This window comes from Haemaphysalis longicornis, unplaced genomic scaffold (assembly GCF_048455015.1).
Source record: "Haemaphysalis longicornis isolate Haplotype H1 unplaced genomic scaffold, Haemaphysalis longicornis Haplotype H1 scaffold_1, whole genome shotgun sequence".
Taxonomy (NCBI): domain Eukaryota; kingdom Metazoa; phylum Arthropoda; class Arachnida; order Ixodida; family Ixodidae; genus Haemaphysalis; species Haemaphysalis longicornis.
The window spans coordinates 388,832,703-388,855,856 of NW_027526203.1; the positions used below are offsets into that span (position 1 = coordinate 388,832,703).

At 45.2% G+C, this 23,154-nt stretch overlaps 1 protein-coding gene across 2 annotated transcripts in view; it reads right to left on the reverse strand.

Annotated features, from left to right (window-relative positions):
• Positions 1-3,103: 3,103 nt before the first annotated feature.
• The window catches only part of LOC144155252 (DDB1- and CUL4-associated factor 11), a 48,197-nt gene continuing 28,146 nt past the window's right edge, over positions 3,104-23,154 (reverse strand). For both annotated transcript variants that reach the window (XM_077686575.1, XM_077686576.1), the window contains exons 10-17: positions 19,091-19,148; positions 16,712-16,804; positions 16,231-16,323; positions 16,076-16,165; positions 12,047-12,110; positions 6,897-7,052; positions 5,193-5,299; positions 3,104-4,880 (exon numbers count right to left, since the gene is read on the reverse strand). In XM_077686575.1, the coding sequence (XP_077542701.1) occupies positions 4,788-4,880; positions 5,193-5,299; positions 6,897-7,052; positions 12,047-12,110; positions 16,076-16,165; positions 16,231-16,323; positions 16,712-16,804; positions 19,091-19,148 (754 nt within the window). In that variant the 3' untranslated portion in view covers positions 3,104-4,787. The remainder of the gene's footprint in view (positions 4,881-5,192; positions 5,300-6,896; positions 7,053-12,046; positions 12,111-16,075; positions 16,166-16,230; positions 16,324-16,711; positions 16,805-19,090; positions 19,149-23,154) is intronic.

Genomic DNA, 23,154 nt, shown 5'->3' on the forward strand with positions numbered 1-23,154 from the left:
GCAGTTAGGTTAAGCGACTCCGTGAGCGTTGTAATGAGCGTTTCGAGGCTAGAAGTGCGTGTGTCTTGCGCCTCGAGACGTGTTTGCTGGTTCTCGACTAGCGATGTAAGGGCAACTACGCGCGAGGTAACTCCTACTCCTCAACTACTCCTGGGTAACTCCTGGGCGAGGTAACTCCTACTCCTACTCCTCAACTACTCAACTACTCCTCAACTACTTGTCGCGTCAACTACTCCTGGGGCGGTATTCTCGAGTTTTGTCCCTTTTGCGTCCCTTTCAAAAGTGTCCCTTTTGGCGAGCTCTGATTGGCTAAAAGCCAACAACCAGAAGTGACGTAACGCAAGCGTGGCAAACCTACTGCTAACCTTGCTTTATGCTGCCAACGTCCACTTCTTAACCGGAAGTACGTCACGGTGAAAGGGACGCAAAAGGGACGTTTTCAAAAGGGACAGTTACCAGAATACCGCCCCTGGTCGACGCGACAAGGAGTGGAGGAACTTTGGGAGGCGAGTGCGGGTGTAATCGGCGGCCCTACCTGCAGTGCGACAGGTGGTGGCGGGGGCAGGTCTCGATTCACTGGCGCAGACTTCGCTTGTGCAGTCAGTGCGGGTTTAGGTGCAGGGGGTATATTTCATCGCTGACCCCCCCCCCCTCCCCCCCCCCCCCCACGTGGCAGACGGAGGCAGTGCCACGGTCGAAGTGGGCGGCTTTGACGGTGCAGGGGGTGATGCCTTCGTTGGTAGTGAGGCGCTTTGATGTACAGCCGGTAAAAGGCTTGTCTATAACACAGCTTTCGTACTCTCAGCCCTATCCTGCCCCGCCGGTGCGGGATTTGAATAAAACTACTGCGGAATTCTGAAGTCTTAGCCTTTCGCTTTTGTCTCCGACATGTTTGGAACGAGTATGTTTCGGCAGTTTTCGGATGTAGCTGGTTGAAGTTGAAATCGCTGTTATAGACAAGCGTTTTACCGACTGTTTTTTTTTTCGAGCTGTCTGTGCCGTATAGGAGCTGCTTCTGGGCCGCGCTGGCACATTGCCTCATCCCGGGTCTTGCGGATGGTGCAGACTTCAGCGAAGGGAGCGTGGTGGCCTTCACAATGAAGGCACCAAGGTGTGCAGGAATGTGGCTCGTCGGGACGGGTGGTGACGGTGGAGCAAATGGGGCACCGCTGCTGGTTGCCGGGACATGCCAGCGTGCGGTGTCCGTATCAGGCAGACTGTGCAGTGGTGGGCACGAGGCTTGTGGGGACGGCACCGAAATTCGATGCGTTGGTAGTAGAAAAACGGAACATGCGTGCCCGAGAATGTAAGTATGGCAGAGCTTGTATTACCCATGCGGCGGGCGGACAGGATGTCGGATTGGTAGCATTCCAGGTCCCGGATGAGGTCGTCAGGCGTGGCATCGGGGGCAATTCCGTGGATTACTCCGCGGCACGAGTTGGTGGGGGCCATGAGGTAAGGAGCTACTTGATGTGTGCGTCCGGCCAGGGTGATGCATTGTACTCGGAGGAGGCGGTTCACAACTTCGATGTGCTCTGTTTTGAAAACAGCAAGGCGGTCGCGATGACGTAAGTGAAGTGAAATATCGGCGCATGTATGCGCCGGTAGCTTCGCCGCTCGGATGGCGGCGGGGAGAATTTCGAGCCGCTCCTTTGGCGCGTCGGATTGCATGGCTGGCAGGTGAAATCCGACTGCATGTAGGTCGAGGCTTGGGCGGGCGGTGAGTTTAGGCTTGCGGGCTTTCCCGGGGGTTATCCACTCCCAACCTTGGTCATCCAGCTCGATAGGGGCATCCTGTTCGTACGTAGAGGTGGTAGCAGTATCCAGTGCGCAGACTTGAAGCGGGGGCTGTCCGGGAGGCAGCATAGTACTGCCAGACGAGATCGTCTGCGGGGCCGGCGGCGCAGACGGTCCCGGAGAGATGCTCGCTGCTGCCGGGGTGAAAGCTGGTCCCTCCGAAACGGAGGAGCGCTTACAAAGCACGTCCGCTCAGCTCAGAGGCTCCGAGTAGACTCCCCGTGTTGTATATGTTATATTTTTGTTGTTGTAAATACCTGTGACATGCACCTGTTGTTCATTTTGCTGCTTTTGTTACCCTGCTAACCATGACTGTTTAGCACTTTTTGTTACGTATACTTGATACGTGGTTCAAGCTTTCTTTTCTCTGTTGTACTTTTTGATCTGCTCGACCCCGTTGCTGTCAACCACATGGGGGCAGCCACCCCGTCATGCTGCTCCACACAGCTTTTTGTGGCTGCTCCTTTCCCTGTACCCATCTGCAAGGCAAATGAAGTTGATTTGATTGATTGCACTCCTGTAATAAGCACACACTTACTCCTGTAGGCCACAGTAAATCTCTAGCACGTTGGGAGCCAAAGGCCACAACCCATTCCTTGTCCACCTTTAGTCATCCAGAAGCATTGAGCTGCAGTGGTCGAGGGGTTGTATGCACGTCTCGCATTTCAAAGGCCCCTGGTTCGAATTCCACCCAGAGCCAAATTTGCCCAATTTACAGTCCAATCGGTTACTTTGTTTGTAGTAGCTTCCCTATAAATGTGGCATCATTCCGAGCAATTCACTGACCCGTCTTTTATTCCTCGAGAAGTAGGCTGTTGGTGCGCCAGCAATGCCACCTACTGACTGTTAGGACTTACGGACCTAACCAATGAAGGAGAACGGCAATCTCCAGCCCTTTCCAGATCTTGTAGCCTGTGCAGTATAGAAGATGCTGCGAACAGGACTTGCACAAACCCACTATTGACGTTTACCAGAAAAACAGTGGGGGGAGGGTGGGCTGACTGTCGACAGTAGACTGTCGACAGTCAGCCAAGTTCCAATCGGATAGGTTCAGAAGCGATAGAAAGTACCAGTGTGAATACAATGGGGATGTGAATCTCTAACAGCCCGTTTTGCTATGGCACACAGGCCCATTATGTACACCAGGCTGGAGCAGTAAGTGCAGGCCACTGCAACCCTCTGAAAATTACCGGAAGACTGCCTAGTTCACACCAACTGAACATAGCATAATGCAGTTAGAACTGCCCTATCACAGGGCTTTCATGTGACTGGTTATAATTTCATAACTATTAAAAGACAACATGAGAACATTCCATCTACATGCTTTTATTTAGTCAAAAAAAGTTACAGTAGCTGGCTTATGATGATATTTGTATGACAGCAGAAAAGCCTTAATTACATGCAAAGCAATTTAAATGGAACAATTTAGGCAGACAAATATTATCAAGACAACTCGCACTCTTTCTTTGACTGGATGGCCTATACAGATGACATTCGTCTTTGACTCCAGTCAAGGCACATAGAGCAAGGGGGATTACACAACGCGGTGCAAGTAACCGTTATTGTGCACAGCAGGCTCATTAAAGAAAGAAGTCCGTTTTATGCACAACTGCAAAGGCATAAATTCCAATTGTGACGGACAAAGCCACGGCAAACTGCACCAATAAGGGCAGGAGGAAAACGAAAGGGAAGCTGTTCACGAACTGCACACACAACACAGCAATTCGTGACCGTTTCGCAAGCACGAAATACGAATTTGATGGTTAAACTGCATCAAGCCCCCTTGTGCACACCCACCATTCACATGGGCATTGTGCGCCCAGGACACTGAACAATGACCTCGCTCGTCTTCTCACCAAGGAAGAGGCAAAACAGAGATAGGGAGGACCCCTTTCCAATGAAGCAGTGCGATACATACACAACTTTGTTCGTGAAATGAACATTGAAATTCCCTTTAATAGCATAATGCTAACGACAACAATAAAACAGAACATTCATTATCTGCACGCACTTAGGAATGACAGTTACCCTCACTTTTCTGGCCTGCCTGTGCATAAGGCACCACCGATGGTAGAGGAGAAAAAAAAAATAGATCCCCACAAGTTTCATGAGAACCTCAAACGCTGCCATTGGCAATGAAAGCAGATGAGAAAAAAAGGAAAAGAAAGAAGGAGCAACCAAGCAGTTTTACAAGTACACTAAAAGCTGCCATGCCATTGGTGATGAAAATGAAAATGTACTAACGCCTCGCTACGAGCCAAACAAAACTTATGAAAAATGCAAGCTACTTGAAGCATAGCCAGAGTGCTAACTACAAGGTTCACGGTGATATGAAACTCTGAAAAGCAGGATAACTGAAACACCAGAAAAGAGCTTCACAGAATCAACACAGCGTATCACGAAATATTCTGGCACAGTTATGGTTCTAATCTTGTTAAACATGCCAGCATGAAATAAGCAATGTTACTGCAAGTTTCAAATGTTTTTATTTTGCACTCAAAATGTTGGCTTGAACATTAAACAAAAATGATTTCAATGGTGTCAGAAATTCAGTTCCCAGCACTGACTCAGCCAAAATTAGTTACATAACAAACAACACAGTGCGCTGCAGTTGATCTTAGCTCGCTAAGTTAACACTCAGGTCCTTGTCAAAGCAGCACATTATGCACCAGTTCCCCAAGGGAGCATCCCTTTCAAAACCGTTATATCCAAGACCTAAAGAGGAATTAAAAGAAAACAAACACCATATGTGGTACCATGATACGCCGAAAACATTGCATGCGCTCTGTCACGCATCTATCATCTCTGATGACACCACTCCGGCTAAACTCTAGCACAAACATTGCGCCACTCAAAACACTACAAAACTTCAGGTCCCAGAAAAAAAAGAAAAAGAAAGACCAACGAACTGACACTAGTGCGTCTCAGTAAGGCATGCGTCGACTCCTTCCACAAAAGCTCTAGTTTCGGGGCTGCACCAACAGTGTACACTATTCGCCGTGTTCCTCTGTAACCTTTCCTTTGGATCCGTACTGGTTATCTGGCTCACTGTTGTAGTCCCATTTGCAGACGGAACCATCCCACTGAAACGAGAAAATGCACTTGTCGGTGTGACCGAAGATTTTGCTCAGCAAAAGTCCACGACATGATGTGAAAGAGATACACGCATGAATGCTGTCTGGTGAAACACATTTCACGTGATGCCTTCATTAGATGAAAAAAATACATCAGCATCCAAGGCTGCTTGGTTTTACCTTATCAAACACTTCTCGTGTTACTGACAGTTGGGGCATACCCACAACCAGACATCTGCACGAAAGGAAGTTGCAAACCTAGCATACGAACAGTGTTGCTGAAAGGAATACTCTCTCTGCAGCCCACAGCAATGCCCTTACCGAAGAGCTCACTAGCACAGGGAGGTAGGGATGCCACGACACGTCTCTCACGCAGCCCCTGTGGCCAGACAGGACGGTTGCCACCTTTCCTGTCAGGAGGTCGTACACTGAAAAGCAGGAGCAGGGGTGTTACGCGACGCTGTACTGAATGCAACCACAGTAATTTGAGCTCCATAAGAACACTATTTTGGAGAAGAAAATATCAATACTAAACACATAAAACAGCTCAATTTATTTGTTCCACTCCAATTTGTGTTACTAAGCACAGCAGGTTGTCCTTGCTTACCAACCCACCCTTTCCCCCACTAAAACATATACCAAGATGCTGCATTAGCCAAGTGTTTCGGGGAACATCTCCTGGTGTAGTCTTCTCATTTCCGAAGTTTTTTCATTTTCACAGGATGGCCTTTAGAAATGTTGACGTCGGCAAGTTAATGGTGCCCATAAAGTTTGGGCCAACACACACTACGAAGACATAGGAACACAAAGGACAGGCGCTAATACTGCGCGTTGCCACGGCGTTTCTGACTGGATGCTTGTGCTCCTAATAATATTGTGCCTTAATTTGTTTTGTACCAAAATCTACATTACGCTACCTCAGGCAGTCTTCGCGGGTTCGATCCCGGCTGCGGTGGCTGCTTTTCAAATGGAGACGAAAAGCAAAAACTCCGGTGTGTTGAGATATCAGCACATGTTAAATATCCTCAGGTGGTCGAAATTAATCCAGAGCCCTCCACTACAGCATGCTTCATAGCCTAGGTGTAGCTTCAGCACATCAAACCCCGAAAATAAAGTACATGCAGGTGCACATTGACAAAGGTTTATATCCAGAAGGAAGGAAGGAAGGAAGGAACAGTACAGGAAAGGGAGGGAGGTTAACCAGGATACTGTCCGGTTGGCTACCCTACTCAGGGGGAGGGGATATGGGAAATGAAAGGGAAAGAAAGGACAGCGGTATATATTAAAGGATAAAATGAGAGGAAGAAAATGAGAAAAAACACAAGGCGTGACCAGGCAACTACGAAGGCGGTACAAAGGACGCACACAAAACCAGAAAATGCACAAAACTAAGGCGGCACACTGATAAAATTGGCAAACTAAGGGCACTGCACTGTAATAATGTCCCTACAATCGTTCGGACAGGCCCGTGTCCTTCAAAAGCATCACAAGGATATGAATGAGCTACTTGGAAGCTTGGTAAAGTACTTTGCGTAGCTCAAACTTCAGGCACATGTACGTGCGTCAGCCTAGGTTATTTCCGTGCCTACCACCCTTATTAATGTGGCACTGATTGCGGAGTCCGTGCACATGCATACATACAAACAGCTGCACGTCTAACCCCACACAAGATCTCTGCTACACTCCCCCCCCCCCCATTGTGCACGCATGGCGTGTGTCGACATCACAGGGCCTCTTTCTTTACTGTATGACCATTTGTCCAACCCTTTTAACACCGGTGCTGTACTATTGTCTGTTCTCCCACATTTGTTGTTGTAGAGGTTTCAGAGCTTGTGCATGCATTTTTTGTGATCCGCCCTCCCACAGCTTGCACACTAAAGTTTTGGTCTCTGCAAAGGATTGAATGAAGCAAACTAAAAGGGAGAAAATGGGAAAGGGGGAGGTATTTTCTGCAAGCATAGCAGGCAAGAAGCCCGCGTTATCTGCTCAATGATATTTGACCGTGATAAGAGTATGTCCACTGACCAACCACCCGACCAGAAGCACAGCCAGTGTAGATGAACTGCTGCCCCGTTGTGGCAGCCGGTGAGAAATGACATCGGATGAGTGTCTGCAGGACTGTGTGGCCATGGTAAGTCATCAGGGATGAGTCTCCAGGAAGTTTCTCGCAGATCTCAAGAACTGCAGAGAAAATAGAAATGAGGGGTTAGGCTCCACGAAAATATAGTGCAACACTGGTCACACACATAATTCGGGTGCACATAACAGCTGCTGTCCCCCTTTTAAATGTTGAAGGGGAAAAATTCGTATGTTCCTTTTCTTTTTTTCAGAAATTTCCACAGCCTAGTGTCTTGTTAACTCTTTCGCTACTGTGCCTATTCAATTTCGTTCAATTCGAACAATGTACTCAAGTTGAAATTCCCGCGCATGCTTTCGCCGTACAGATATGTGGCACCATCTGTTTCGCAGCTTAGAAAGCACAGAAGGCCGTGGGAGGTTTGGTTTTGGTTTCAAACGACCCCGTGATTTTTTACCTTGGTTGGAAGATACGGGGTTGCGTGGTGATAGCGTCAGACATGGCGTCGTCGTCCAGGTGACAAGAATCGCCCCGTTTCTTGCAAGCACTTATTAAGTGGCTGATTTTTTGGGATGAAAGTAGTAGCAGTGGAACTGATGATGCACTTTCGTCAGACTTTACCAAGGACAGTGATGAGGCCCTCAATCAAGCAGGAACAACAGCAGCAGCTCAACGGTAAGCTGCGCTTTCGTGATTTATCGAGTTTATGAGCGGCTGCGAGGAGACGGAGCATCTTTTCACTAGTATTATCTTTAACCACAGGGTCTTGACATCGTATGGACACCATTCCATGCCTCCTGCTGCTCAATGCATGCAGTTTTGCCCACGATGGCAGCCAGGTGTGGGTCTGGGCATCGCATGCCGCGGCGCAGTGGTGCGAGACAGTTTGTGCGTGCCGTGGATCTCTTTTTGCTGTTTTTGACAGCTAAACTGGTCACCGAGATGTGTGAAAGCACAAACAAATATGCCTGGACCCACATCCACGACAAGCACACGTATGCTGAACGGGACGGATCTTGGAAAGATGTTGCTCCAGATGAGCTGATGAAGTTTATCGGTCTCCTTATCTATATGGGCATTGTACAAGTCCCTCGACTGCACCTGCACTTCTGAGCTGTTTTGCGGTCTGATTCTACCAACGGTAATGTCAAGAAAATGTTTTTTATCCTTCCTTGGATTCCTGAGTGTGACAGATTACAAAGCTACGGATCTGCGTACTGACAGCAAACTGTGCCGTATTGCTCTTCTGCTTCGCCATATCAATACAGTATCCACGCTACACTTTCAGCCAGGTCGTTACCTTTCCATTGACGACAGTATGGTGAAACCGAAAGGCCGTTCCAGAATAAGACGGTATCCACAGGACAAGATTGTCAAGTGGGGCTACAAGCACTGGGTCCTTGCATTCAAATAGTGGCTATACAGTACAGTTCAGTGTTTGCACCAGGAAGTGCGAAACACCGAGCACGAATGGACTGGCATTTGATGTAGTGACTAATCTATGTGAAGAATACTTTGACCAAGGATATATAACATTCATGGACAATTTTTGAACTTTCCCATCTTTTTTTTTTACACCTCTTGGGCGGAAGACTCTCGCGTGTGGAACTATGTGGAAAACAGTCGCAGATTTCCTTTAGAATTGAAGGACTCCGCGTGGGAAAAGAAAGATAAAAAGAGAGATGTTAGGTGGGTGCGACATGAAGGCGTTCTTTACCTTCAATGGAAGGACAGACGCGCAGTGCACATGATGGTGGCCAGTGGACAAAGGTTCCTATACGGAAACCGCAGCTCACTGAGGATTATAATGCAGGGATGCTCAGTGTAGATAGGTCAGACCAGCTGATTGCGTCTTACAACGTTCTAATGAAGTGTGTCAAATGGTGGAAGACTATTCTTCCACTGCATCGACATCGCTGTTGTGAACAGCTCCATCCTTTTTGAGGTGCACAGGAGAGGCCACCCGGAAGTATTGGAACTGCAGAGAAACTCTGGGTACGACCAGCTCACATTCAGGATAGAACTTGTGCCACGACTTCTGCAAATTGACACCAGTTTCGGCCCTGCTCCTCCGGCTCAAAAGCTTGAGCACAAGCCTGAGAATACCGATAAAAGACTGAACTGCAAGATGTGCTATGCCAACTGGAAGGTGCAGCAGAAGACGAGTATCGTGTGTGAAATAAGTGGTATTTACCTCTGCTTCATTGCGATCAGGGACTGTATTGGTGAGTGGCACCGCCACCACAAGGACTAACGTTTTTGTGAGCTGAGTTTATTCGTTCTTTTGTGACATTTTCGGTGTTTAGCAATATTTACTAGCTACAAAATGCATATTTAGAGTTTTTCACTGCCAATTTTTTCCTTGTTAGACTTATACCCCTGTCACACGGCAGATCTAATGACATTTACAGCAAATGTCATTCGCTCTAAATGTCATTAATTCGGCGCTACACGAGAATACCGAATGACATTCAAGGCGAATGACATTTACCGGCTAACTGAGGTCCTGGACCTCAGTTGCACCTCAGTTGGCGGCCGAATGAGTAGCCTCGACAGCAGTAGCGCGTCCCTAGACAGGAAAAATCAGTAACAAACCAAAGAATACTGTTTCTAAAAACTGTCAGTAAACTTATATTTTCTTTTCTGTATTGTTGTTCTAATAAAGAAAGACCAGCAAGTAGTAACAAAAAAGAAAATCTCGTCCCCAGTGCGCGCGCTACCCTAATCCGGATTTTTTGCGGACTTGTCTCAGCTTGTGATGTCTACTGGTGCCACCTAAATTGGTGGTTTTCTTGTTTTTATTTTAAAAAATATTCCTTTGTTACGTTTTTAAAACAATATTACGTGTGAAAACATTCTAGATGCGCTTGAAATGTAATTTTGCGGTTTTGCGAGCTCGCTAATCGTCACCGCTATCATAATCAAATGACATTTGTTCTGCCGTGTAGACCCGCACGACCGAGCCGAATGTCATTTACAGCTAATGTCATTCAGTTTGAATGACATTAGATTTGCCGTGTGACAGGGGTATTACTGTTTAGAAAAAAACTTATAAACGTGAAAGTTTTTTATTTGATTTTTTATTTGTGATATATAATAAACGTGTGCTTTAAACTTCTAGCACTAAGAAGATAATTTATTTGTCTACATTTTGGTGTACTGGAAGCCACCAACAAAGTTTTGATGTGGAAATAAAAAAATTTTCTTGGACCATGTGAAAACTGCTCCACCTTCACAAGAAGTAACTTTATTTTTTGCTGTGCTACCAATTTTTGCCTTTACCCTTGGAACTTTCCAGAAGTTTAGCTACAAGTACTCACCACAAAATGTATATTCTGGATTTTTTTTGCCTGTTACCAAAATTGTTTTTTTTTTAAATTTTTTTGTTACCAATACATCTTCTATAAGTATATCAATAAAAAGCAAATCTATTCTACATTTTAGGATATCACAATCTATATAAAAAATTCTTTTGTGGAAAAACAAAATATGTCCCCACCCTACAGAAATTGGACTTTTCTTGGCGGAACGAACGAGCTAATTTGGACTTCCACCCTTACTACACTAAACTACGTATTTCAAGCAGCCACAACAGTGCGAAACTGGTTGAAGTTTAAAATACATTCAATCGTTCTTGTAATTAATGCACCATCCCTCTTTGAGGGTGGCAAAGTTTAAAGAAAAAAAAAAATTCAACCAACGTATTCAAAGGAGCGCAATCGTGGTTGATGTTGCAAGTTTCATGTTTCATACATTGTCACTTTTTCAAGCCTATGTACTGTAAACACAGGGAGACTCCAAAGAGATGCCTATGAAAGCATGGTTATAGAAAAATTTATGGAAGTATTACAGTCAAACCTCGATGTAATGAAGTCAGTAAAATTCATAATTTACTTTGTTACATTGAAATTCGCGGTTAAAATGACGTGTCAACCGCATAAAGCGGTGACTGCAAGCAAAAACGTGGCACGCATACACGGCTGGCGCACTGTCACTGTTGGAGCTTAATTGTCTACGTGGCATAAGCGTGAACCGCATGGAGCGTTTTCTGCACGCAAAAACGCACCTTGCGAGCCACAGGCGTGCTGACGCAGCTGCGGAGAAGACCACCCGCGCGATGCAGATTAGATAGGTCCAGCAACCACTTCTAACTACTCGCTAAAACACTACACGAGCGGCAAATGGAGTTGTTCATGCGGGCAAGAAGCTGATAATGTCGGCGAAATTCGCACTGCAAAACGACATCCACCCCACTTAGGAAAGCATCCATCAAATATCCTTTGTGGCTGAAAGGACTTCATTCATCATCCCTGGCGGGGCCAGCCGGCCTCCCCGAGTGCTTCGAAGCCATCAGGCTCTTCCCACTGCCATGCGCAGCGCTTTTCTCTTTCTGGCCAAGGCAAAAGCTGCCACCTGCGTGCATTCGCAAACACGGCTGTGAAAAAACGCACGCGCAAGACTCATAACGACCCACAAATGCTTTGCTGCGCACTTGCTGAACGATGGAACCCAATAAGCATAAGTGAACTCGAACGAAGGACAAAGCGGCGGCAGCACCACATGCGGTTTGTAGGCAAAGAGCTCGCCCACAGCATTGGGCAACCCGTGTTGCCGTTCGAGCTTCATAGAGAGCCCGCTTCGGCGCTTGCATCGCCCAAAATCCGCTTCTACAGCCACAATTTCGTTCCTAGTTGTCTATGAAACTTCGTTACATTGGAAGTTTCGTTACATTGAAGCTCGTTACATCGAGGTTTGACAGTATATGCTCCTGCTTTCTTGCAGACAGTTAAACTAGGCCATGGCTATTGTCTTTTTGATCAAGGTGAAGAGAAAAGAAAAGTCAGAGTACACAACATCAGGTGACCAGCAGAGTCCCAGTTGGTTTAAATTATTTCCAAGCACTCTACTGTGCCATGCCTCCTGAGCCAGGGTGAAGTTTTGGTGCGTTTAACTGTAAGCTAATTATGCTGCAGAGCAAGTAGTATCGATTGTGGGCCCTCATCACAAAGCACCAGCAAGCTCACTCGAACCGTAATGCTTCGGGAAAGGCCTGCAGACTGCAAATAGATGGAGAACCAATGGATTGCTAGATTCTCACGTTTTTTGGGCACACGCTGCCACCTGTAGTCCCAGTTCTGGCAAGCTACTGCAGTTCTTGTTGCCTGGAACACAAGAAATGGACACGTAAGACAGAAATTCTTCAGCGGGAGAGCTGATATGGTTTAAACAGTACTCAAACTCTCAGACCGTCAATACTGCTAGCCAGCCTTTTATATGCCCTCTAGCACAGTGTCTGGTGGAATCTGATCAGAAGCATGCTTGACAATTTCTGTGCGCACCTGTGTTCGGCACAACCTCACAGATATAGATGAGCTGCCCTATTTGACTTTTAAGAAAGAATCCCTTTCTTTCAGAAGCTGCAGCTAATATATGTGTACCTGCTCTGAAACTGATGCTAGTGTACAAAGAGAAGGCAATGCTGGCTATTGGCCTTGCTGTGTCATGGAAATAGCATGCAGCTTCAAGATGACTGGAGGTTTCATGCCAACATCGCCCACAATAGCATGCTTCCAACACGTGCCAGCAGAACTTGAAACTTTAAACCTTTGTGGGGCAATAGATAGCCATACCAAATAATAATAATAATCAATCAATCAATCAATCAATTTATTTTCAGTGCCCAGGAACGACGGTGATATCTTAGTGCTGGTACACTAACAAACATAAAAACAAACAAAATGGCATGATACATACAACACGTATCACTAAAAGTACGCTACACTAATAGAAGCACAAAGAACGGTAATAACAATGATATTACACTCTATGGACGGAAGAGTTCACCACAAATAATGTACTAGTTAATTAAGTGAACACACAGCCAATTAGAAGATAGTGAGGTAAGGATAAAATCTATACAAACGAGAAGTTGAAGAAAATGCAGTAACGAGCAAACAAAGGAAGGTGGCATAGCAAGATTATGTGAACGGAGTAAGACATATACCGTTAGCTACAAACAGCACTACTCAGCCCTGCACAAAACTGGGCAAGGGAGCCTAGTTTCGGACAGGACTGATGATGATGATGATGATAATAATAATAATAATAATAATAATAATAAACAGCTACATTATAGGTATCAAAGACACTGTGCCCTAAAAGAAGACAAGGACAGACAGAAGAATGGCAGACACACGCACACCCATACACACTGCTGCCAACTAGCAACTTCTTTACTGTATTAAAATAGTAAAGCTCAATTCATGCAAACATGTTCACCAGAACGAGGTGAACAGATTGGAGCAGGAGCATCAATACACAAATTCACCTAAATGACAACACATTTTCTGAGTAAGCGCGACATCCACTTTGCGTTCATCATAGGCCTTATGTGCTTGTTCGAAATGTGGGTGAATTGTGCAAGGTCACTTAAGAACATAATCCCTGTATCTTTGTCTCAAGATTTACAGGTTCCGCTGCTTTAACCCACAAAATGCACTAATCTTTCAACTCGCTGCTTTCAGACACACTGATCTTGTGGTTGGGTTCACACTTATGTTCTAGCCAGCACTTTTTAATGAGTTTTCTACTCCAAAACCACAAAAAAGGCTGTTCCAGAAGTGGTGCGTTAAACTAGCATATAAATAAACGTTTAGTGCCCCGACAACAAGGATGGTGACCTGACGGGGCTGGTGCTACTCAACTGGTTTATTTAAAAAATGGCAGGCACAAATATAAGAGGCATAAGGACATGCACAACAAAAATCAGACACCTGGCAGGGGCACACAACAGAAAATGTTACCTAAAAAAGCACATTCCTTGGTGCAGGTTGATGAGGGCTCACTCACTGATAGTGTAAAATATATCAGTTATGAGTAGCCCCACCCCATCTTGTGACTGCTCTTGTTGCTACGCGAAACCTTCACTTGTAGTCTCGAACCAACCTGTCGAACAGCACATTTTTACAATGCTACACTAGGCTTAAGTGGCAGTAGCTTTACACCTGGCTCTTGTTAAACCCCACCAGTTGGCAATGGGCATGGCACTGAAGTACTAACTGTCCGTCTTTAGACAGACCTAGAATCTGTAATGTCTGGCCTCGCTAATTGTGAATTGTGGTTCTGAGAGGCAAGAAGGAAAACTGTTCAACTGCACTGAAATTTTTGACATCATAAAAATAATGTTATCTAATAGTACACACAAAAAGAATGCGATATGCAAAATGCCGCATTTCAAACATGAACATGCGCGACGCAAACGGCTTGTGAAGATAGACGTTTTCGGAACTGAAACTTGAAAGACTGCCATTATCGGAGGCCACAGAAGCGGGCGTGCCAGTACCAGTAGCTGCTCACACCAGCCTCCAAATGCGCATGGTAGCGTCGCGTTTTGCGTTATTTCCACTGAAGAACTATAACTAACATTTGCCCAGGCTAATGGAGTTGGGTGACATTCCGACATCGCGTTGCTACCAATTATCAATGAAGATGAAGTAGACCGTCCAACAGCTATTTTTGCTTCACAATATCTACCGTATATTTCAGTGTATTAGTCGACTCTGAAAATAGGTCGACCCCCCTAATTTTGATGCTCGCCAACAAAGGGGGGTGGGGGCAGGTGCAGTGTGGACTGCGGCGGAGCTTGTTTAAACACTTCTGACTGATTAACGAGGCGTTTCACGGGGCTACTACTATTGTCCCGGCTGATTTGGTGGTACAGTGGAACCCCGCTGATACGTCCCCCGGACTTACAACAATCTGCTTCTTACGACGGAAGCCTGCAGTCCCGCCAAACTCCCCATAGAAACAATGCATTAAAAACCCCGATGGAATGACGATCGGGTGCACGCGGTCAGCTTCATACGACGGACCCTGGAGTGGATAAACCAGCATTTTCCCCGTATTTTACACCACTTCGCCGCCTCCTCCCGACCTTCTTTAATATTAACCCCCGTTTGACACTGCTTGATGTGCAAAGGTCTGCAGGCGGGCCAGACAACTTGCTGAACAGACGCAAGCAAGCAGGCGGGCCCTCAGAAGTGAGAGTTGACCTGAGGTGGCCCCACGTGGCAGCAGTACGCCAACGCGCCAACCGCGAGAAGTCGAAGTTCAGGTGGCAGGCGGACAGTGAATTTGAAGCTCCCGTCGAACCTCCGATGAACGCAATAACACATAAGACGCAACCCCCGGCGACAACCGAACACCCGCTTCCCCTCCCGCTCGATCCAAGTTTCTTCCTTTCACGAAGCTCTCTCTCCCTATATCTCTGCTCTCCGCTTACCAGTGTCTTTCAAAGCCGACTTGCATGGAGGAAAGAAAAGGTTTCCTCCATGCTGGAGTTGCCACTCAGTTCCTTTCTTTGGTAGAGTGCCTCAATTCGCGCCTCCACCCCAAGGGTGGAGGCCCGTATCCGTTGGCACCGCCATTTTGGGTCAATTGCTGGCCGCCACAGCAAGTCACTGTAGCAAGACTGCGCTGTAATTTTTGCCGCAACACGGTTTACTCGCATCGTATCTATTTCGCATTGCTGGATCCTGTGGGAAACGAAAGCAGCTATCTGTTGAGCACTTTCACCCAATAGTGACGGTACGGGACCGTTCAAAGGGTGTTTACACCCTGTACGGGAATGCTGTTTTTTCATCTCCGCCTTGTGCAATCGTTCGATTCGCTTGGCCTCGGCAGTTTCACACTCCCCTTTCCCCCTCTCAATTTGCTCGACCACATCGGCCTTATCTCGCTCGCGCAAAGCACGGGGCTCGCAGGCTAGCTCGGAAGCATGGAGGAGAGGACGCACAACATAGGCGTTTTTTTCTTAACCTTGGCATTTCAGCCAAAGGTTCGCAAATCACGTGAGAACGCGCTATATATAGCAGTTTAAATAAGTTCTTAGCCCACCTGCCGCGTGAGACCGTCTAGTGGGTCAGCATTTACCACCCCCGGTCGTATGATGCTTTCTCGAAGTCCCTTGAAAGTCGTATTATTGGGGTTCCACTGTACTTACTACACATTAAAAATAAATTTGGTCAAGGTGAAATTTGAGTGCAGTTGGCCTTTAATACCAAGTAACCACAAGGCCCTTAAAATGTAAATGTAAAAAGCTGCTCAGAATGCTTAGCCTTGTACATACCTGGATGGCGTCCTTAGAAGAAAAAGCTCGCATATCCCAAAGCTTGATTGTTTGATCCTTAGAATTCGTGATGAGGTACCTGGCATCATTCTGAAAGCAGCATTAAGAATCAGCACAAAGACCAACTCTCTCCGCACGCCTGCCTGGAAACTTACCTTCGAGTCCACAAAGGTAATCCCATTGCTGTGGCCCGCAAGGATACCCACTGGCTTGGGATCTCGCTCACTCAGTGTTCGCCTGTCCCAAACCTACAATGAATGGACGTGGAGCAGACAATGAATTGTCTAACAAGACCATCATGAATTCCAATTTTTTTGCAGCTTTCTTTTGTAAGTGACAATGTAAACAATTCTTTTTTTATTATATTTAGCTGGAAAACCAAGGCAACATAAGTCTCCGCAATAAAGTGAACATATTTTCTTCTCAAACTATAACACTTTAACAGGTATAACACTTGACAGATCATTTTTTTATTTAACAATGTAACCACTTTGGCTCGTCCCTGTTTGATTGAACTTCAATGGCTTTGTAGCGCTATGGAAACCCATCTTCGCCTCCAGGCACTTGCAGAATTGCAACACGAAGTAATGGCCAAACTAGACAGCCGAAAATCTGCTTCATATTTGTCTTGCCTACCTTGCAAAGGCCATCATCTCCACCACTAAACAGGATCTGCGAGGTCTTGTCTGCAAATGCAACTGCATTGACATCTCCATCATGGGCCCGTATCTGCAAATTCAAAGCACACCTTTATATAACAGGCAGCGAGGACAATAACGTTCCCCCTAAAAGAAGGTCAGCGGTGAGTGGAATTTATGCTCAAAGGCTAGCTCCAAAACAGAAGAACAGGAACACACACAAAGTTCCAACATGCAATTTTTTCATGGCAAGATTGTACAAAAGGCAATTTCACCAAAAAAAGCAGCAGGTCTGCTTGATTTATCCGCCCTGGATATTGCACAGGCAGCACCACATGAATGCATGCAAAAAAACGCATATTGAATTATCTCTCGTGCTGTCCACAGGATTGACAATTGAAGAGCCCCATTGTTGTTATTGTGCATAACTGAGATAGGTCACCCATACAATAAAAATACAATCAAAGAAACATACGTTAGAACCAGGGATACGTGTTGAAATGAGATGTGAAATTGAAACCATTTTATCAGTACTTAGGGAAGAGTACTATTTTTATTTCAAGATGGTTTTCTGCTTTATTTCGAGTTAAAGCCTAATATTGTTGAGCCATGTGCTTTCGGAACAAAGTTTTGCCTTAAGACATCTTTTTAAATTGCTTGCATATGTATAATAGCCTGCAGATTATACATAATAATAATACTAATGGCCCGCAGAGTATACATAATAATAATTCTGGCTTCAGTTTTTTTTCTTCTTATCAGTGCTGATAAAAACTATGGGGCACCTCAGCCTCCTTTTATGGTGTCTGAATGCACAAGTGCATCACTACTTGCTAAGTTATGTGCTGCTGAGTGTGTGATGTCACAAAACACACAAGAAATCAATTTTTCTAACGGGTATTCAACACACAATGTGGGAAAGCCAGCTTCATTAAGCCCAACTTTTACACCGAGCTTCTTTAAAATCGGCTTCACTACTATACACAAACGCACTGCTGGAAATACATTCTTTCCTTGTAAATGCATGCGTTACTATAAGCAGTCATAAAAGTCTACAAAGGCCCGAGGCCCGTTTTTTGCATCGCTCTTCAGGCAGAATTTTGCCGACAGGCTCCAGCCACACTGATTCATTGTGACCTGGTGAAGCTGCATTTTTCAGTAAACGTGCATGATGCTCATGCATTAAAAATAGTTTTAGCAGATCATGTTGGCACATTTTCAAGAAGTTCTACCAACATTACTGGTGTTGCAAACATTAAGCCCAGTTAATAAGTGCTTCAGGCAAGTGCAGTTACTTGCAAAGAACTTTACGACTTCTAATCAGCGCCATGATCACTTGGGGAAAATTTTTCAGACACGCACAACAGTCCCCTCAAAAGCAGGACAGCAGTTATTAAGGTAACACTACCCAAGAGCTGTCTGGATTCAGTGCTGCTGCCCTTTAAAAAATTATATATACCTAATAATCTGACCAAAAATCTCAATCGAGTGTCCTTTGAGAGGCTACCAAGACTCGCTAACCTAGTACAGCAATTGCAAACCTAGCAGTTGAAACCTTGTTAGTGCCAAATATTTGGTTATCGAAGCCTCTTTCAGTGCCAAACTGTGTGTATTTGCATGCTGTTTTAAAAGCCTAAACATGCCACATTAGTATTGTGCATGCAGTTGGTCCAGTGGCCCTTCTGCCATTTTTTTTAGTCCCTTTCTCACACATTATTAAAAACAAACACATACACCTGTACCGCAAAAAACCTTGACAATTATTTATCCATGCGATAGTGATTTCTTAGGGTGGGTTGGTAAGACGACAAAGATGACGTCACAAAGCACTTTGTGTCGTCTTCGTTTCTTGTCTCGTCCCTGTCGATAGTTGCACGTTCCACAACCGTGCTGTTTTTATAGTTAACAGCACTACAACTTTCACTTAACACATAACCCATAACCATGGCTGCCTCAAAACTACGAAAGCTTGTATTTAAGTCCAATCAGCTTAACCGTGGCTGCACCTTAGGATGCAGTACTGCATTATGCCAACTAAAATGAAAGCACATGCACAGCAATAGCGCTGCACTATCGTAAATTTCGAGGTTCCTTAATCGTGATGTCATATCATAAATGCTTCCGCTATTAAAAAAGCATACAAACAGCCTGATTTATATTTCTTTTTTTCCACTGCAGTGCCCCTTCCCCACATGTGCACGCACCACAGACAGAGAAATAACAACTGAGCTGATATTATGTACAGTGAAAACAAAATAAAAACTCTGCAGGTGCCTTAAACTGTAATAGTAGTAAGAATTAATGATGGCAGCACTGTGAATGGTGCTTTCATGGAGCAACTTGCTTAGTTTGGATGGTTATACCAAAGGTATCATACCCTGAGGGAACGATGGTGCGTCTCTCTGTCAAACACATAGAGACAAGAGTCGTTTGCTCTGGAAAAAAAGAAAAAGAATGAAAATGAACACAAAGATGAACTAAATGCTCAAAGTGAACAACATAAAAGTCGAACCTCTGCCTCGTAGAGAGCATAGACAACTGAGGATAACATTGGGAGGGAAGAGGGAGAGGGGTGCTGTGAAAAAAAGACAATCACTTTTTTTTTTCATCATCAGTCATTTCATCTCCCATCACGTCTTGGACTTATGCTCAAGCAAGCAGAATTTTTTTGGTAAAGAAAAAGCGAGTTATTTCCAGACTAGTCGCCACCCCAAAAATGTTTAATAAGACATATGATGGAAGGAAGTGCTATGTTCTCAGTTTTCCAGCCGATTTGCAGTCATTTTTAATGAGCAAAAGCATCCAAAAATGCTGTTCCCCTTGCATTCTCCTCCCTGCTGACCTGCCAACGTTGGCAATGATGACAGATTGGAAAGCCCACAGAGCTTAATTTGTGGATTGCTAGCATGTTTAAAACCTGTGCGGCGAACAGGTGAAAATTGCAAGGACTTTTACCCCGGTATTTTGAATCCCTCCTCCACTCGAGTTCTCCAGTGGAGGAGATATTTGAAAGGAATTTTTTCATGTAAAAGAATTGCGGTATCCTCCACTCAGTCGAGTTGAGAAAACATGAAGTGGAAAACAGACTCAGAATACGGCCATTAGTGTGCAATTAGTAGCACGATGTCTCTATTATCATCCTTTACCTTTTGCATTATTTTCTTGTTCTCTCACCTACTATTAACTGGCACATACCCACGTTCGCATCAACAAGCAAAGAGGACATTTGGCGAGAACGTACTTTGCTACTCACCAACTCTACTGTAACTTGCATGCTCAAATTTACACATTTATGCCTTAGTAGGTGTGTCTAAAACATGTCTAATACCCCTGTTACGCGGGCACTTGCAACAGGGGTGAGGCAGCTGAAACAGACTTGGGAGCAGTTTTCGGAGCAGAAAATTTTGGAGCAGAAGCTCAATTTGGAACAGTTAACATTTACTACGCCATCTTAGGAGCCGAAAAAAAATCAAATTTGTAGCAACTGGGGGCAAAAAGTACACTTTTTAATTAGTCTGGAATACACACCACACTAAAACAGCCTTCGGGGAAAGTTTTTTTTTTTAATGAAGTATCACAAGGTACAAACTGCACCACCTTCTTACAAACTTATTAAATTTTATTGAGGCTGTATGCATAGAGCAGTCAAAAATATCAAATTGAAAAATGCTGCAATCGTAAGGTGTTTTTATTATCATTTGGACACTGCAATTATTTTTGTAATTCCAGACCGCTCGTACGAACCAGTGTACAGCCGCGACAAAGGTTGCACAAAGCGCGGCGACAAGCATTGCAACCCCATTGCAGCCCACCTCCGGAGCATTTCAATCCTCAAGGTGCAGGTTCACCACAATAGCAATTTCAGTAACATTGCTATGTTTAGCCACCTCACCTCACCTTTGGCATGAAATTTCACTTGAGATACATTATAATTACTACTGGAGATTAATAGTAACCAGGCCTATTATCGAGTGCTGCCCGCACCCTTCGCCACAATGCAGCCTGCGCCGCAACTTTTGTCGTGTCAATCATCCCATTACCATGGCTCGCAAGCTCACTGTCAAACCCCAGTTATAGATACACATACTGTGTTACACACTCAGCAGGCACCACGGTGTTTTCGATCAACTCTGCCTTTCGAGCACCCCAACTTCCCCTAATCTGGTGCACGTTCCAAAGCGTTATCGCCGTTATATTGTCGCTGTTCTGTACCGCAACAGATAAAATGACTAAATGTTGCCCAGCCACTCGTGTTGCCTAGACCAGGAAGGGGAGAGAGGAAAAAAAAAAAAGCAAAGTGCACAAAGTGCTTGAACACCGCAGCAGGCCCAGTGATCAGGAAGGCCGTTTTAGTGAACTCGGCCAGAGAGTCAATTGCGCATTAGAAATGACCATTTCCTTTGTTTCGTGGTCTTTCTTTTTCTGCCGTTTGTGTGCTTCTGAAAGATGAAATAGGTGATCAGAAAGCGGAAGACGAGGGATCGGCCAATCTAACCATACCAAGATGGCAGCATTCGGTGGTGTCATTTCGGAGATACGGCGCAGCAAAAACTGCTGTTTTGTTGTCAATTTGCGCAAATAGTTGGCCACTTCAGGTGACAGAAGTATTTTTTGTGGTGCCTTGCCATGATTTTTAATGAAGAAACTTTGGAAACGTACAGAATATAAAACCTGCAATTCAAAAATGTGACATTAAAAAAAAAAAAAAAAGACCGTCGGGTCATTTTTTGCTATCTGACCTTAACATTTTTTTTCATTGATTTATAGATTGATCAATAAATCAAACCGCTAAAAACATCATCACCTTGGGACTGCTTGGGAAATCATGTTGTGAAGTTGGAATTTTCCTCATTGAAACTTACGTGAGCATAAAACTCGTTGCTTTTCATGCTGTTAGGGGCAGTTTGTAGCAACTTTCGGAATTTTAATGCTTTTAGGAGCAGTTTGGCGCAGCAAAATGGATTTTTATCAAAACTTCACAATATGCGCAGCTGTCCACCCCTGTTGCAACGACCGTTAACGCAAACGGCAGTTGAATGCTGTAACGGCTGTGGGAACTGCATAGTAGTGGCTGTGCTCACATGGCACTTTCCATGTTCAGTTCTCTTTGGATGACTCATTACGTTGACCCTTGAAATTTTACCTCGCGAACTCCAATATTCTCTCTCTATTTTCTGCACTGCATGTTGCACAGTGTATTTCTTTTACTCCTCGCAAAAAAATTTTTGTAACAGCACTAAGAACCTCATTAAGCCGATCCAATCCGATCAATGGCATTGCAAATGGCTGTTGTGGTTTCGATGCGGTGAAGCATCCCATTTCAATATCTATCACTTGTACTAACCACAGCACCACTGTCCTGCCACAGATTAATTAACAAATGCGTCAGCAACAGTGTCCACATGAAGTGTTTTTGCAGCAGCGTGCTCACCTACAGCGGGGACACATTGCTGGGGGCTGCCATTTTGTCTATCTGCCGACAGAAACAGTGGAGGAATGGAGACCAGCAAGCTCCATAGGTGACCGGTAAAAAGCGCAAAGGCTCATGGGTACGTCGTCTGCTCCAGCCACTTCCGGTTCAAGATCTCGCCTGGCCTCCCGTACGCCGGTGGCTTTCACGCGCGTGTGTGCGTGTTGTTTATTTGTCACAGGGTGCTTTCCTTTCAAAGGAGCCCCTAGTAGGGTTCATCGTTGTTATTCATTCAATGTGCGATGCATGAGCGTTTGTTTTTTCGATAGAAACAAATAAACAACATGCACACGCGCGCATCAAAGCAGCCGGCCTACGGGAGGCAAGGAGAGCTCTCGAACCGGAAGTGGCTGGGCTCTGCGGGAGCAGACAATGCACCCATGAACCTTTGCGCTTTTTACCGGTCACCTATTAGCATTGATCGCTGTTGGTTTTCAAACGGTGCTCGCGCTGCTGTTTAACTCCGCCTAACGGCTGTTACGGACAACCGACTTTTGTTTACCAGTTGCTGAAGTGCCTGTGTAACCGGGGTACAAGTCAAAAACCCCAATACATTCACATGGTTCCCATTTAGTCACCTAGAACCGTCAGATGTGGTGGTGGTGAATATGTGCGATTGCCTCGCATTTGAGGCCCTGGGTGCTATTCTTGCCCAGAACCAAATTTACCCAACCCAATTAGTTAACCCTGTTTACAGTAGGCTTCCAGAAAAATTTTTCCTGAAGAATTTGGCTTCAATCAGAGCATTCTTTGACTCGTTTTTTTATTCTTCGAAGAGACTGCCGCGATAGCTCAGTGGCTAAGGCGTTGTGCTGCTGAGCCCAATGATGCAAGTTCGATTCCCAGCTGCAGTGGTCGCTTTTCTGATGGAGACGAAAGAACGCCCGTGTGTTCGAAATTTCGGCGCACGTTAAAAATCTCCAGGAGGTCAAAATTAATCCGGAGCCCTCCACTACTATGCCCCTCATTGC